We start from the raw sequence: 15611 nt of genomic DNA, 5'->3' as shown, positions 1-15611 counted from the left end.
CACTTTCATCCCCTGCAGTGCCCAGAGCCCTCACCTTGCATATCAGCACTTTGTTGTTATACTGATGAGTAAAGTGGCACAAGCCATCAGCCTGGTGGGGTAAGCCATCCTTCAGGTGGTTCATTCCATTCTTGCAGCGCACCCTAGCAGAGGAAGGCAGAGACAGGCTGACACAGAAACACAGAAAATTATGGCATTAAAGACAATACACCTATCCAGTCTACCCAACTACTAAGCTCTACAATTCTTTCCTCTCCCTTAGAGATCATATCTACCAGGAGGCCGTTCCATACATCCACCATCCTTTCTGTAAAGAAGTACGAGGGGCCGCTGAAAAGTTCTCAGTCCAAGCAACAAAGTTGGGGCAGTCTCCATCAAGGGCTATACACTTAGTCCAGTGATGGAGATTGCCCCAGCTTTGTTGGTTAGGCTGAGAACTTTTCAGCGGCCTCTCGTATCTCTTAGATTACTCCTGAGTCTCTGTCAGGAGTCACTGCCCAGGAAAAGGATCTAGGTGGCATTGTTGAGGATACGTTGAAACCCTCAGCTCAATGTGTGGCAGCTGTTAAGAAAGCAAATTTAATGTTAGAAATTATTAAGAAAGAAATTGAAAACAAAGATGAAAATGTTATAAATGTCCTTGTATTGCTCTATGGTACGGCCACACCTTGAATACTGTGTGCAGTTCTGGTCGCCATAACTCAAAGATATAGCAGAATTAGAAAAGGTACAGAGAAGGGTGACAAAAATGATAAAAGAGATTGGATGACTTCCCTAGGAAAGGCTAAAGTGGCTAGGGCTCTTCAGCTTGGAGAAGAGACGGCTCAGGGGTGATATAATAGAGGTCTATAAAATAATGAGTGGAGTGGAAAGGGTAAATTGAATCGCTTGTTTACTCTTTCCAAAAATACTAGGACTAGGGAATATGCGATGAAGCTACTAAGTAGTAGATTTAAAACAAACCAGAGAAAATATTTCTTCACACAACATGTAATTAAACTCTGGAATTCATTGCTGGAGAATGTGGTGAAATGTGGGGTTATAGCTGAACTGCTTCAACTAATAGCCAATCTGTTGATCAAATCGGGCAGGATTCCAGAAGACTGGAAAGTGGCGAATGTTATGCCGATCTTCAAGAAAGGTTTGAGGGGAGATCCAGGAAACTACAGGCTGGTGAGTCTGACCTCGGTACCAGTAAAGATGGTGGAGGCGATGATAAAGAATCGCATCAATGACTACCTTGACGGACACAATCTGATGAGAACCAGCCAGCACAGCTTCAGCAAAGGAAGATCTTGCTTGACGAACTTGCTGCACTTTTTCGAGGGAGTTAACAGGCAGATAGACAAAGGTGACCCGGTCGACACTGTATATCTGGATTTTCAGAAGGCGTTTGACAAGGTCCCACATGAACGACTACTTCAAAAAATTGCGAGCCATGGGATTGAGGGTGAAATACACACATGGATCAAAAACTGGTTGGCAGATAGAAAGCAAAGAGTGGGGGTAAATGGACAATACTCGGACTGGAAAAGCGTCACCAGTGGAGTGCCACAGGGTTCGGTGCTTGGGCCTGTGCTCTTCAACATATTTATAAATGACCTGGAAACTGGAACGACGAGCGAGGTGATTAAATTTGCAGATGATACGAAGTTATTCAGAGTAGTAAAGACGCAGGAGGATTGCAAAGACCTGCAACAGGACATAAACACGCTCGAGAAATGGGCTGCGACATGACAAATGAAGTTTAACATGGACAAGTGTAAGGTAATGCATGTTGGTAACAAAAATCTTGTACACGAATACAGGATGTCTGGTGCAGTACTCGGAGAGACACCCCAGGAAAGAGACTTGGGAGTACTGGTCGACAAGTCGATTAAGCCATCTGCGCAATGTGCGGCAGCGGCGAAAAAGGCAAACAGAATACTTGGAATGATTAAGAAGGGGATCACGAACAGATCGGAGAAGATTATCATGCTGTTGTACCGGGCCATGGTACGCCCTCACTTGGAATACTGCATCCAGCACTGGTCACCGTACTTGAAGAAGGACAAAGTACTACTCAAAAAGGTCCAGAGAAGAGCGACTAAAATGGTTAAGGGAATGGAGGAGTTGTCATACAGTGAGAGATTAGAGAAACTGGGCCTCTTCTCCCTTGAAAAGAGGAGACTGAGAGGGGACATGATTGAAACATTCAAGATAATGAAGGGAATAGACTTAGTAGATAAAGACAGGTTGTTCACCCTCTCGAAGGTAGGGAGAACGAGAGGGCACTCTCTAAAGTTAAAAGGGGATAGATTCCGTACAAATGAAAAGAAGTTCTTTTTCACCCAGAGAGTGGTGGAAAACTGGAACGCTCTTCCGGAGGCTGTCGTACGGGAAAACACCCTCCAGGGATTCAAGACAAAGTTAGACAAGTTCCTGTGGAACTAGAACGTACGCAGGTAGGGCTGGTCTCGGTTAGGGCGCTGGTCTTTGACCTGGGGGCCACTGCGGGAGCGCACTGCTGGGCATGATGGACCACTGATCTGACCCAGCAGCGGCAATTCTTATGTTCTTATCAGTTAGCTTAGCGGGGTTTAAAAAAGGCTTGGATAATTTCCTAAAAGAGAAGTCCATAGGCCATTATTGAGATGGCTTGGGGAAATCCACTGCTTATTTTAGGATAAACAGCTTAGAATATGTTTTGCTACTTGGGATCTAGCTAGGTGCTTGGGACTTGGGTTGGCCATTGTTGGAAACAGGATACTGGGCTTGATGGACCTTCAGGCTGTCTCAATATGGCAATTCTTATGTTTTTATCCCCTTTCACCTTCACCTTCCTCATTTCAAAGGTTCTTTCCAGTTGAAAGAGGTATTTAAGTATCTCTCTCCCCTTTGCTTCATCAACTACAGCAAAGCTATTGACTGTGTGGATCACAATAAACTATGGAGAACAAATTGGAATACTCAAACACATAACTCAGCTGATAGAGAGCCTATATGAAAATCAAGAAACTGCAGTGTGAACTGAATACAGCAACATTGATTGGTTTTCAATAAAACGTGATGTCAGACAAAGATGCATCTTGTCACCTTATCTGTTCAACCTGTACAGTGAAACCATCTTCAGAAAAGCAAATTTGGAAGAAGAAAGTGTTGGTTTCAAAGTTGGTGGCCGAAATATATACAACCTGCGCTATGCAGATGATACAATCACCAGCAGCAAAGAAGACATGCTGTATCTTCTGAGAAAAGTCAAAGATGGGATTAGAACTGAACATAAACAAGACAAAGATCATGAACACGGAAAATGGTGAAGATTTTGAGCTTGAAGGCGACTGAAATCCTTTACAACTTCTACTCTATCTCTTGGGCTCTTTTGTAAACAAAGAGGCAACCAGCAGGGAGGAAATACTCCGCAGACTAACACTTGGTCAATCTTCAATGAAGGCTCTCAAAGTATTCAAAGCAAGAAGGTAACACTCCAAACAAAGATTAGACTTGTCTATGCACTCATTTTCTCAGTGGTCGGTTATGAATGCGAAAGCTGGACACTACGGAAACAAGACAGAAAGAAGATTGACTCATTTGAGCTTTGGTGCTGGAGAAGGATTTTAGGCATGTCATAGACTAACAAATCAATTCTGGAAGAGATCAAACCAGCTATGTAACTCAAAACCCAAACAATGAAATTACAACGGTCTTATTTTGGTCACACCATCAGAAGAGAGAGATTACTGGAGAAAGACATCATGTTTGGGAAGATCGAAAGAACTAGGCGAAGAGGGCGACCTGCAATCAGATGGCTGGACATGTTGGAAACAACCATGGGGATGATGCTGGAGGACCTTTTCCAGACTAACACAAAACCAATTTCTTTTTAGATCTGCAATTCATCAAGTCGCTAGGACTCGAGCACGAGTTGATGGCACCTAACAATATCTCCCCTCTCTTGCCGTTCTACCATACTGAGATCTTTAAGTCTGTCTGCATGCTAGTCTAGTCTAATCTTCAGTCCTGTATATCGTATTTTCCCTAGAAAATAGTTCACATTAAAAAAAGAATCCATCCAGATGATAACCCGAAAATGAAAGAATTATGATCGTTTAAATTTCCCTTTCTCATGGGCAAATCCATGCTCCAACTATAGATGTGAAAGAATGAATGCCGATAGTTTGGGGCACAGTAATTCATTTAGATTGGTTTGGGGTCCACTGACATCTTACATTTCTTCACTATAGTAGGTCTTTGATTAGGAGTCAGTTTTTGTTTGCTTTCATGCACATCCAGGGAAGGGAGGGGAAAGGGGGGATTATTTCTGTCTTAATTTTGTTCTTTGGGTATTTACATTGTGGGGGATGGGTGGATGGGAGGATATCATTAATTGGATTAGGGTAAGGTTTTTGCGATAATTTATGTTTTTGTGTTTTATTGAATAATCACTGAGTGGGTAGGTGGGAGTAAATGGTTGGCTATAAATAAGTGTAAGTTGAATGTGCTTTTATTGTACACTTCCCCTCCCTATTTGTGGTTTCGATGTTCGCAGTTTCGATTATCCGCGTTTTTTCCCCAGCCCCCCTCCCCCCCCCAAGAATTGCCCATGGGCATCGAAAAAAAACAGCCCCGGAACTTGGAGGGAGACAATCAGAGGTGGCAGGGGGCGATCAGACCAAGCGGGGGGCGATCGGAGCATGGACCTTACCTGGTGGTCTAGTGGTGGCGCGGGGCAGGAGCGATCTTCCTACACTCCTGCCCCATGCAGAGCTGTACTGCTGCGTTCCCGTGGTCTCACGAGACTACAACAGGAACTCCCTGTTGTAGTCTCGTGAGACCACGAGAACTCACAGCATGGGGCAGGAGTGTAGGAAGATCGCTCCTGCCCCGCGTCACCGCTAGACCACCAGGTAAGGTCAGGGGGTGGGGCAGAGCCGGCCAAGTTATTCACGATTTTTCCCTATTCGCGGGCCGGCTCTGCCCCTAACCCCTGCGAATAGGGAGGGAGAAGTGTATTATTATATGTTACATTTTATTTATTGCACTACTGAAGTTTGCAAAATCAATAAAGAATTTAAAAAAAAACAACAAAAAACAAATAAGTACGCAACTGGAGAATCAAGCCTCAAATTGGACTATATATTCCTGATGACCAATTTGACTGATCGTATGGCGCCTTTTTATAAAATCTGGGACTCATTCATTTCTTGGTGAGAAGTCCAGCAACAGCAATCCCCAATTAGGCACATGGCATTTTATAGGAGTCCTTTTACTAAGGTGTGCGCTTAGCCTTTTTAGTGCGCGCTAAACACTAACGTGTCCGTTATATCCTATGGACGTATTAGAGTGCGCTAATATTTAGCGTGCACTAAAACAGCTAGTGCGCCTTAGTAAAAGGACCCCTAAATGTCTTTCTTTGACCAATTTTCTTTTTTTCCTGTATCTTTGGCAACGGAGGAGGACCCTTGGGAGGGGGGGGGCGGGGCTGGGGAATCACTGCATTCTTTTTTTTTTCTTCCACTCCTTGATTTATGCTGATATATTGCTTGCAATCATGGCTCTGTATCGAGAATATTTTTTCCAAAATGCTCTGATTACTGTATATGGTGTATATAAAAATCTTTAATAAAGAAACCTTAAAAAAATTTTTTTTTTAAAAAAAAGCAGCCTATTCCATAAAGAAGTTGCCACATAGGAAAAAGAACGGGCAGAAAAAGTCTTTATTCGATGGACACCCTTAAAAGACGGAAACATCAGCCTGTATGTATGGTCAGATTTGCACGCTACACTTCTTTGAATAATTCTGAACCAAAGAAATGATTAACTCCAGAAGTAAAACCATAAAATATTTTAAAAACCAGGCACAAACATTTAAAATCTACTCTAGCCCGAAGGCTTTTCAAAAGAGGCTCTATGAAGAAGACCACTGACCAAGTAATAGGCAGAAATGGATGCAGAAGCATCAGGAATCAGACAGGAGTGGGCACACACAGAGTGTTTTATTGAATTTAGTTTCCAAGGGAAGACAAACCTTTTAAACAATTTGCAACCGTATCAGTGCCTTAGGTGAGGCTTGAGAGCCAACTTACCTGCAGCTCAAGCAAGTGGAGGAACATGTGAAATATTCATCAGGGAAGAACGACACCAGGCCCACTTCTTCCGGGATCTCTCCTGAAAATCTGTCACTCAGGGCCTGAAAAACAGGAGTGTGTTAACAGCAGAACTAGGCACCTTCTCTCATTTCGTTTGAGCTGTAGGACAATGTCTGATGACTACCAACAGACAAAAAAGTGATCAGTCCATAAAGGTCCAACCTCATCTGCTCATGAGTCTAAGTCCATACAGGGTCACATCCTTGCAGGATGGGAGTCCTCTACTGTGACTTGTATTCAGTAATGGCAGTAAGCATAAAGTCTGTGAGTCACTGAACATTTACCTGTCTATCTCTCCTCCTGTGTGAACTTCCTGTCAGACTGTCTATGAGGGCACACTGACAGAAAGGGCCCTTTCTGCTACAAACTGGAGAAATATTTCATCATTCAACAAATAATTAAGCGCTGGAATTCATTGCCAGAAAATGTGGTAAAAGTAGTTAGCATAGCAGGGTTTAAGACAAGTTTGGACAAGTTCCTAAAAATGTCCATAAATCATTAAGATGGACTTGGGAAAATCCAGTGTTAATTCCAGCGATAATCAGCATTAAATCTATTTTATTCCTTTGGGATCCTGCCAGGTACATGTGATATGGATTGGCCTCTATTATAGTGGTTCCCAACCCTGCCCTGGAGGACCATCAGCCAGTCAGGTTTTCAGGATAGCCCTAATGAATATGCATGGGGCAGATTTGTATGCTTGTCACCTCCATTATATGCAAATCTCTCTCATCCATATTCATTAGGGCTATACTGAAAACCCGACTGGCTGGTGGTCCTCCAGGACAGGGTTGGGAACCACTGCTCTATTAGAAACAGGATACTAGGCTTGATGGACTTTCAGTCTGTTCTAGTACAGTAATGTTTGTGAACTATCTTCATGCTTTGGATAAATAGGAGAAGGAAGAAGAAGTTGACAATAGACAGCTACATGGGAATGAGGATTGTGGGATTCCTGCAGGAACAGAAAATGTTGCCATGTGATTCCCACGGAGTGTAATCAAAATCTCTGCTGATGCCAGAATGAGACCTGAAATTCACTGAGAGATGCAGCGGGAACACAAGACTGAAGCCTGAAACACTCACTGGTTGAATAGTGGATACCATCCAAAAACCCATGGGAGGCTGTTGGGGTCAGGAAGAAATGGAGGGCTGCAAGTAAGTAATAGCGTTGACTTTAGCGGGCACAGGTAGGGATGGAGGAGATTAATTATAGGGATAGGTAAAATGGAAAGAATCTTTGTGGTTAGGGATGGGGATGGGTTTTCCATTGGGGATGGGTGAAATTTCTATTCCCATGCAACTCTCTAGTTCATGAAGGAGGAAGGGGAAGGGTTTGATATTTTGCCTTCATCTTTACTTGGGTCATGCGAATGCTTGTGTGTTAAAATTCAGTCATATTGGATAAATCAATGTTTGATAGAAGTACTGGCATTAACACAGAAATGAATGCCCTGGTTACCTTTAAGGCCCTGTACACAACACTCGGAGGCCTGGGAGAGCGGGTGGACGTATCCCTCGTCTGCTGCTTGATCACCACCTGCAGCCCCAGGAAGTCTGTTGGGGGGACCACAGTCTGGACTCCGACATAGCGCACAGAGCTGAAGGCCTCTGCAGAAAGATGCAGCTCATGGAACCTCTTTTGAAGTTGCATTTCCGCCGCACCTGGGGTTCCACTGCCTGCAAAAATACGTCAAGAATTTTACAACATGCAGCGAGTCAGAACTGTTTCCTTCCATTTACAAATAGTTCTGTCCCTGCTGCAACCTGAGTAAATGCTTATACTTCCGCTCCCTGAACATCCTTCATGTTCCCCAATCTGTCATTTACAATCCAAAATCTATCCCCTGCCCTCTCTGCCTCTCAGCTGACCTTCTAGGGTCTCCATTTCTTCTCACCCTTCAGGGTTCTTTTTCTTGACCTGGAAGTTTCCTCCTGCTTAACTGGCTCTGGGGCTGAGGGCCAATGCCCTTAGCCTTCATTCAGAGCCTGGCAAACAAGGGACCTATATCTGACCAAGATGTTGCTCTTGCATAGTGACCGGGACACTCTCTCCCCCAGTGGCGATTCAGCAGGATCACCAACCCTGTTAAAATGGCCTGAACAATATTTCGATGGCCCAGACATCCATGTCACATCAGATAACACTCTAGGTAACTTGAGATTTCCCTCCAGTCTGGAAAACATGTGCATCCTGGGGCATATGAACATATGACACTAAAACACACTGGATCTTGTGCCACTTACCATTCCCCAGCAGGGTGGTCCGAGTGGTTTCCTGGAAGACGATGACTGCTGGTCCCAAGCTGGAAAGGGGCACCTCCAGACCGCAGCGGCTCACCAGTGCTTTCAATTCCCCAGTGAAGAACTTCAGGTAGGCTTTGGAGGCACTACCCAGGAACTGGAACATGTCATTGTGCAGCCGCTCAGCCCGTGTGCGGTATACCACCAAATCTGACACAGCCAGGACCTTCAGCAACAGCCGCATTCGCTGATTCTGGCGCTCTGTGGCTCCCAGGAGTCCCTCTGTGTCCAGGAGGATGAGAGAGAGGACAGGGTCATAGGCACCCCACACCCCTACAGTGCAGGAGTCTTGGCTTGGAGAGGTCCGGAACACCTCTTGGCAGCCAAAAAAGGCCTGGTTGAGTGTATGGGATTTGCCATCTCCAGTGTTACCAAATATGGACAGGACTTTAACAGGACGGTGGTCTCGACAGCCAAGCTTCTCAAGAAATTCATCTTCCTTTACCTAGAAAACACCCACGCCCCCAGAAATAAGACACAAAGTGACTCCAGGCTTTTGCTATATCAGCCAGTGCAGTTAAATATGTATTAGAGCCACCATAACACATCCACTGCATGCGCACACCTCTAGTATGAAAAAGGACAGAATTATGAGATAGATAGTGTATCATTCTGGACAGTAGGATATTCTCCCCATGCTTGCAAGCCATGCAGAAGGAATCCATTCCAGGTTTTCAACTCTTCCTCCTTCTCTAGAGGGCTCTGCTGCCCCCTTAAGTTTGTACCAAAGCAGGCAATAGCCCTGTATAGGAACACATTAAGAAGGAGGGATAGGGGTGATTCACTGAACTACCAATCTGTCTGCTCTGAAAGTAAAACAAACATGTTAAACATTTTAATTGAAAAATCGAAACATCGAAATAAATCGGAAATATTTCCCCCAATGTGTTATAGCAACAGATTATTCTTCATATCCTTAAGATCTGATATCAAAATCTCAGTTTTGACTCAAACTTCCTGATTGAGACAGCAGGCAGGCGGAGTAAACACTGACGGGGTGGGGGTTCCAGAATAACACACCTATCTACTAGAAAAGATATTAGCAAGGTAAGAACCTAATTCTCTTTTTCTAGTGCAATAGTGTGTCATTCTGAATAGTAAGGACATACTAATGCAGTCCCAGAAATCTAGGGTGGGATCTCTGCACCTGCTTGTAACACTGAGGACCCAAAGACAGTGTATTCTTGTGCTGCCTTGTCCACTCTGTAGAATGTATAAAGAGTGGACCATGTCACTGCCCCACGAACCTCACCAGGCAAAATAGCTCACAAAGAAGCTGCACTTCTTGTGGAATGTGCTTTCAAGGAGATCAGCAATTCCTTGCCATAGGCAATATATGCCGACGAAATGGCCATCCATATACATCTTGAGATGGTAGTCTTAGACATTGGTCTACCACATCTAGCTTTAATGATGAGCACAAATAGATGGTCCGACAGTCAGAACTCATTGATGACCTGCGGATAATATAAGAGGACTCTCCTCACATCCAGCTTTCTCAGAATTCTGCCCTTTTTTTTTTTTTTTGACACTGTGGTCAGAACGCTGGCAATCTTACCTCTTAATTGATATGAAACGCCAAACACCACCTTATATCTCTTGAGCTTCACGGCTTCCATGCTCTTATGCTTAGGTACATTGTTGTTCCAGGGCTCCGGGAGAGATTTCCTCATGGTAGACAGCCCCCAAGGTTCTTCAGCCCTAGAGACCAAAGGAGAGGCTAAGCCAGACACTCCCACCTGTCCTTCATGTGCTGCGCAGCACATAGCACAAGGGCACTCTTCTGGTGTCCATCCAGAACAAAACTGGCATGAATTAGAGGTAAAAGATCCTGAGATGTCATCCCTGCCAGTTTTGAAGCAAAACGAGGTGATTTGAAGGATCTGGAGAACTTCGGAAAAAAAAAAATTGGGGAAATCCAGGTGGCCGCCATGGTAGCATCTTGGCACCAAAAAATGGCTCAAAAATACCTTAATTAAAATTTTGGACACAATATTTTTTTAAATTATTGTTGTCCACCTAGAATCTATTGAGAATAGTGCAGAATATAAATAAGAATAGAATTTTGCCCATAGGCTGAAATAGCCTTACTCACTATGTGCTCTGAAGGTGCTGCAACCTGTCTCAGCTAAGAAGTAGCTGGATCTCGAAGAAAAATCCCTGCCTCAGCCAGCCAATCCTCAAAATGCCCAGATCTTCGAGTTGCTAGTTGGACTGATCCTCAACCCCCATGGAACAATGCACGCGAAGGAGGGGAGGCGAAATCGCAGCCAGCACCCTGAAGAGCTCCACTAAGCCCTCTGCGGATGCCAGACAGCCTGTACTCAAACCCCTGCGATTTAGTAGGTGAGCTAAGCTACTAGGGATATGAACTCCAAGCTTCACAATAGTTTCTGCAGGCTGGCCAAAGAGGGCCCCAAGGGATTAACCTGCTGGCTGCAGACCCAAAGACTGCTTCTTCTCCACGTAGGCATTGTTCCCTCACTGGGGAGCTCTAGTGCACCAACAGCTGCAAAAAAAAAAACAAACAAACCAAAAAATACCGAAAATAATAAAGAAATAGCAGATCAGAAAGACACCTTCCGGCTCGCTGCAGAAGAAAAAACTGAAGGGGGAAGCAGAGCCCTCAGAAGAAGGAGGAGGAGCTGAAAACCTGGAATGGATTCCTTCTGCACGGCTCATGAGCATGGGGAGAATACCCTACTGTCCAGAATGACACACCTACTGCACTAGAAAAGAGAGAATGGTAAAGTGCTGGAGAGGAAGAGGAGAAATCAAATTTGGGAACCAAACTTCGGAACCATAGAGAGAAAACACCAGGAACAGGAAAGAAAAAAAGAACAAAACAAGAACCAGGAATTAAAGTGGAGCTCCTCTACTAGTGATGATTTCATTTTAGCAGGGCCGATTCAAGAAGCTGTGGCACCTTTAACCAAATTTTGGTTTTACCCACCCCCACCCCCACCTGCACGTCCCTTCCCTTGCAGTCCAGCATTTCTCCTTCCCCTGCTAACAGATGTATTCCTCTCTTCCTATTCCCCACTATTTGACATGTCCTCCTCTCTTTACCTCCTATGGTCTGATATTCCCCCCTCTCCTGTTCCCTCACCCAAGGGCTGGCACCTCTGCTGCCCTCTCCCCAACAAAGGTCCAGAACCTCACTGCCCATCCTGCGAGCTCAGCACCTCTTCCTCAGCCTCCCTCAGCACTCCAAGACCAGCAAACCTGTTCTTCACTGGCAGCAGCAGTGGTAACACACTGTTCGAGTCAAGCCAGTTCCTTCTCTCTGACATAATTCCTATTTACGCACAGGTGGGATACTGCAGAGGGAAAAAGCAAGTTCAATTTGGGCTGGTGAAGATCAGGTTTGCTGGTCCAGGAGCTCTAAGGGAAGCCAAAGAAGAGTTGCTGGACTTGAGGCAGGAGGAGGAGAAGAGGTTCTATATCCACGCAAGAGGGGAGGGGAAAGAACCATTGGCTTAACGTATAGGGCCAGTGATGTCACTGGCCCAAACATTTGGTACCCTTTTTCACTGGCGCCCTAGAACAGAGCCTCATCTGGTCCATAAGTTAAGCTGGCCCTGCATTTTAGTTTAAAATGGGATTTATGTCTCACCTCTAACAATAAGTATCTAAGTGATTTACAAAAGAAAAGAGAATATTGTACAACAGAATACGTACTTAATTTGCCTTAACTAACAATCCCAGATCATAATCCATATTCCTCACTGATCATTTTATTATTATTATTATGTTCTTGTATACCGCCATATCCAATGAATTCTAGGCGGTTCACATCAATTAATTAAGATCCGATCTGAACACGGATTTACAACATTTTATCCGAGTTAAAGCAACGAGGAAGGATATGTTGGAACATTTTTGCCGAAATGTATCAGTTACATGCAGCGACAAGGTTGGGTGGGAAGGAAAGAGGGCGGGGAAGCTAAGGGAGGGGAGGGGGGGAGGGGATCATCATCATAGAAAATTATCGCTGGCTTTTACAAAACCGCAGTAAAGCGTTGGAGCATTTACCTCACCGGCCTGTGATAGAAACCTCTACCGTGGCCTTGTAAAAGGAGCCCTAAATTAAAATGTTAATATCAATCCTTCTATCCACTTTCATTCACTATAATCCCATCTAATCTTTTTGTCATATTGGGAAAATAGTTAAGTTTCTAATTTCTTCCCCAAAACATCATGGTTTCTCTTCCAAAGAAGGCAGCATTTCAGTATTTCCAAAGTATTAATACTTAGCTTGTCTCCATCAAAGAAGTTCATCACCAAATGATCCTTTTGCAGATCTTTGGAAGCTGCTCCTGTGTAATTTTCCAAGCCCTGTGAACAACAAATACCACCACCCCCAGTGTGTATTTGAAGCCATCTGTACTGCTCTTGTTAATATGCCCACTCCTGGCTAATCATAACAGGATAACAGTGTGAGTGGCTCATCAATGCTTCGGGCCAGGTATGCTAAGCATTTTTTTCCCAGATATAAAACATATTTTACAGCTTGTAGCATATATGGTGTGGCTTTCTGTAATTGCTCCAAGCAGAAAAAAGCAGGAAAGAGAAGCCAAAAATGTTATATCATTTTATTCTAGTTGTTTTTTTTATTCCAGAACAAATGTCATCAGGAGATTGCACATGCACGAACCATCATGCATGCGTGCAAAATGAGGAAAGAAGGCACATTCTTTAAGAAGAATTCAGTCTATTTTTTTCACTCTTTCTACTAAAATTGGTGGTTAACCATACAGAAGCCATTACTGGCCCCTCTTGCGGTATGTCAAGCTTTGTGAATAAAATAAATATTATCAGCAAATAGCTCATCCCTAGTAGAAAGCAGGGTGACAGAATAATGGGGAAGGATGATTTTTGAACACTTTGGATTTGATAATTAAAGCAATTTTAACTGGACAGACACAGCTCCTGGCCAGTTAAATTGCTTGTTTGGGGTTATCTACTGATATTCAGTGCTACTTCACTGGTTAGTGCTGCCAGGGCTGGCTTAACCTATGGACCAGGTGAGGCTTTGGCCCAGGGCGGTGGCGCTAAATGCCCAAGGCCGTGAGGTCACTGGCTCATAAGTTAAGCTACCCTGCAGCTTGACCGCTTTCCTCCTTCTCCTGATGCTGCTATCCTGCCTGGGTGTGGTTTCATAGGCCAGCTGTGAGGGGGGAGGGCTGGTATCAACACTTCCCTCTTCTGATGCTAGTCTATTTACTTATTCAATGTTCTATACTGTTCTCCCAGGGGAGCTGAAAATGGTTTACATTAATTTATTCAGGTACTAAAGCATTTTTTCCCTGTCTGTCCCAGCGGGCACACAGTCTATCGAAAGTACCTAGGCGAATGGGAGGATTGAGTGACTTGCCCAGGGTCACAAGGAGCAGCTTGGATTTGAAGTTACTTTGAACCCACAACCTCAAGGTGCTGATGCTGTAGCTTTAACCACTATGCCACACTCCCCCCCCCCCCACCCCCTTGAAGGCACATCCTGCTGGGATAGGTCAGTAGAATCAGAAGAGGGATCTGGCTGGGGACGAGCATAGACCAAGGAGCGGGACATGGGCTCGGGCACCGTATCTTGAGCTGGCCGGGCCAGCTCCGAGAGCTGCTGAATATCTCCAGACTGCTAAACTCAGAGTGCTATTTTTTTGGGTGGTCTAGAGGTGGAGTCAGAACTTAACCAGCTAAGTTTAGGAGTTAAATCAGGCCACATAAAAGTTAGTCCTATACAGTGCTGAATATCACACTTAGCCACCTAAGAGATAGTATACACTTGGATATTCAATACTGTTGCCCTGACGAGGCCCAGCATTGACTATCCAGAAATAATGCTGGCTGATATTAACTCCTTGGCTTTTTGATTCCTTTTCCTATTGCATTCATTTCTTGTGGGAGGTGCAGGGATTATTTCTCTCAGAATGTCAAACCAGTTAGGTGTGATCAAAATATTTTTGGAACCCCCCCCCCCCCCCCCCCACATCCCATCTAGTAACTATGCTTCAGAACAGTCTCCCAGCCCTGTCCAGGAGATACATCTAACTGGCCTGGTTTTCAGGATACCAGTAACGAATATGCATGAGAAGGGTTTGCACGCATGGAGCATCCAGTGTAGGCAGATCTCTCACGCGCATGTTGAGTTGACAGTGCCAGTTTTGAAAATCTTACGGTCTTAAGAGTGCGTCTAGGACAGCCCCTGGGGAAACCCTGGTCTAGGGGAGGATTCAGACGACAGACACGAAGCCACACAGGAAGGCGTCTGTTTGCATCTTTTGGGGGGTGGACTGAAGCCGCAAACGGAAGCCTCAAGTGGCTGCCAGCGGAAAAAAAAACAAAACAAACCCATGTTGACCAGTTTCTTTACCTGCAAATGTTCGCTCTCGTTCACCAGCAGGAAGCTGCGCCCCGCCTCCTCCTCCAGCTGTGCTTTTCCCGGGGACGGGGGCTTCATTTGTGTCAGCAGCAGTGCAGACATGGTATGGGGGCCGGGGGTGGGGGGAAGCTCAGCGTCGATCAGCCCAGCTGCTCCGGGACGCTTTCCTGCTGCTCACTTTCACTTTCCATCGCGGTTGCTTGCTTTTTTTTTTTTTTTTCCCACAAGCCCCGGCTCGCTCGAGTCTCTGCGTAAGAAGAGCAGCACCTAGCGTCAGCCCGGGCCACTGCAGAGCAAGGCAGAGAGAGGGGACCTTGCAGAAAAGGCGCTTAAAGGAAACCTGAGGTGCACGTGAAGGAGTCTGGGACTGGTTTTCCTAAGTCTTGAACTAAGTTTTCTCTTTAATAAAATGCTGAATTATGTTTAGCTGCAGACCTAACTTATCTCATGTTCTAGCCTGCCTGCACTGGGTGTTTTAGCTTGGGCATTCTAGCTTCTTATGGCTATCTCAGCATAAACGACATGCAACAGAAAGACTGCAGGGCCTAGATAAGTGACTTGCTAGTGACCTGCTAGTGTGAGCTGAGGACCAATGATTGTTAAGAAAAGTAACACGTGAAAAGTTTTTTCTAGAATTCAGTTGTATAGCCAGAAGAATGTATAAATATCTCTGTAACGTCCTGTTTTCGGCACTTCTGAAGCCAGCTTGGAGCTCGGGAGTCACATACGTATGCTAATAAACTATCTGTGCCTTCTTCAAGTCTCTAGATTTTTTGGCTGCCCAAAGTGACCTTTCA

At 44.8% G+C, this 15611-nt stretch overlaps 1 protein-coding gene across 3 annotated transcripts in view; it reads right to left on the bottom strand.

The window, feature by feature from the left end:
- Positions 1 to 15177, bottom strand: part of LOC117365120 (zinc finger FYVE domain-containing protein 1-like) — a 79268-nt gene extending 64091 nt beyond the window's left edge. Inside the window, exons 1-5 of one of the 3 annotated variants that reach the window (XM_033955099.1) lie at positions 14806 to 15177; positions 8376 to 8877; positions 7591 to 7808; positions 6066 to 6169; positions 35 to 143 (exon numbers count right to left, since the gene is read on the bottom strand). In XM_033955099.1, coding sequence (XP_033810990.1) covers positions 35 to 143; positions 6066 to 6169; positions 7591 to 7808; positions 8376 to 8877; positions 14806 to 14916 — 1044 coding nt within the window. In that variant the 5' untranslated portion in view covers positions 14917 to 15177. The remainder of the gene's footprint in view (positions 1 to 34; positions 144 to 6065; positions 6170 to 7590; positions 7809 to 8375; positions 8878 to 14805) is intronic. The other 2 variants (XM_033955098.1, XM_033955097.1) reach the window with 2 other exon arrangements.
- Positions 15178 to 15611: the final 434 nt, after the last annotated feature.

This window comes from Geotrypetes seraphini, chromosome 8 (assembly GCF_902459505.1).
Source record: "Geotrypetes seraphini chromosome 8, aGeoSer1.1, whole genome shotgun sequence".
NCBI lineage: Eukaryota > Metazoa > Chordata > Amphibia > Gymnophiona > Dermophiidae > Geotrypetes > Geotrypetes seraphini.
Note: the sequence above shows the minus strand (reverse complement) of the source record. Positions and strands in the feature narration are given on the sequence as shown.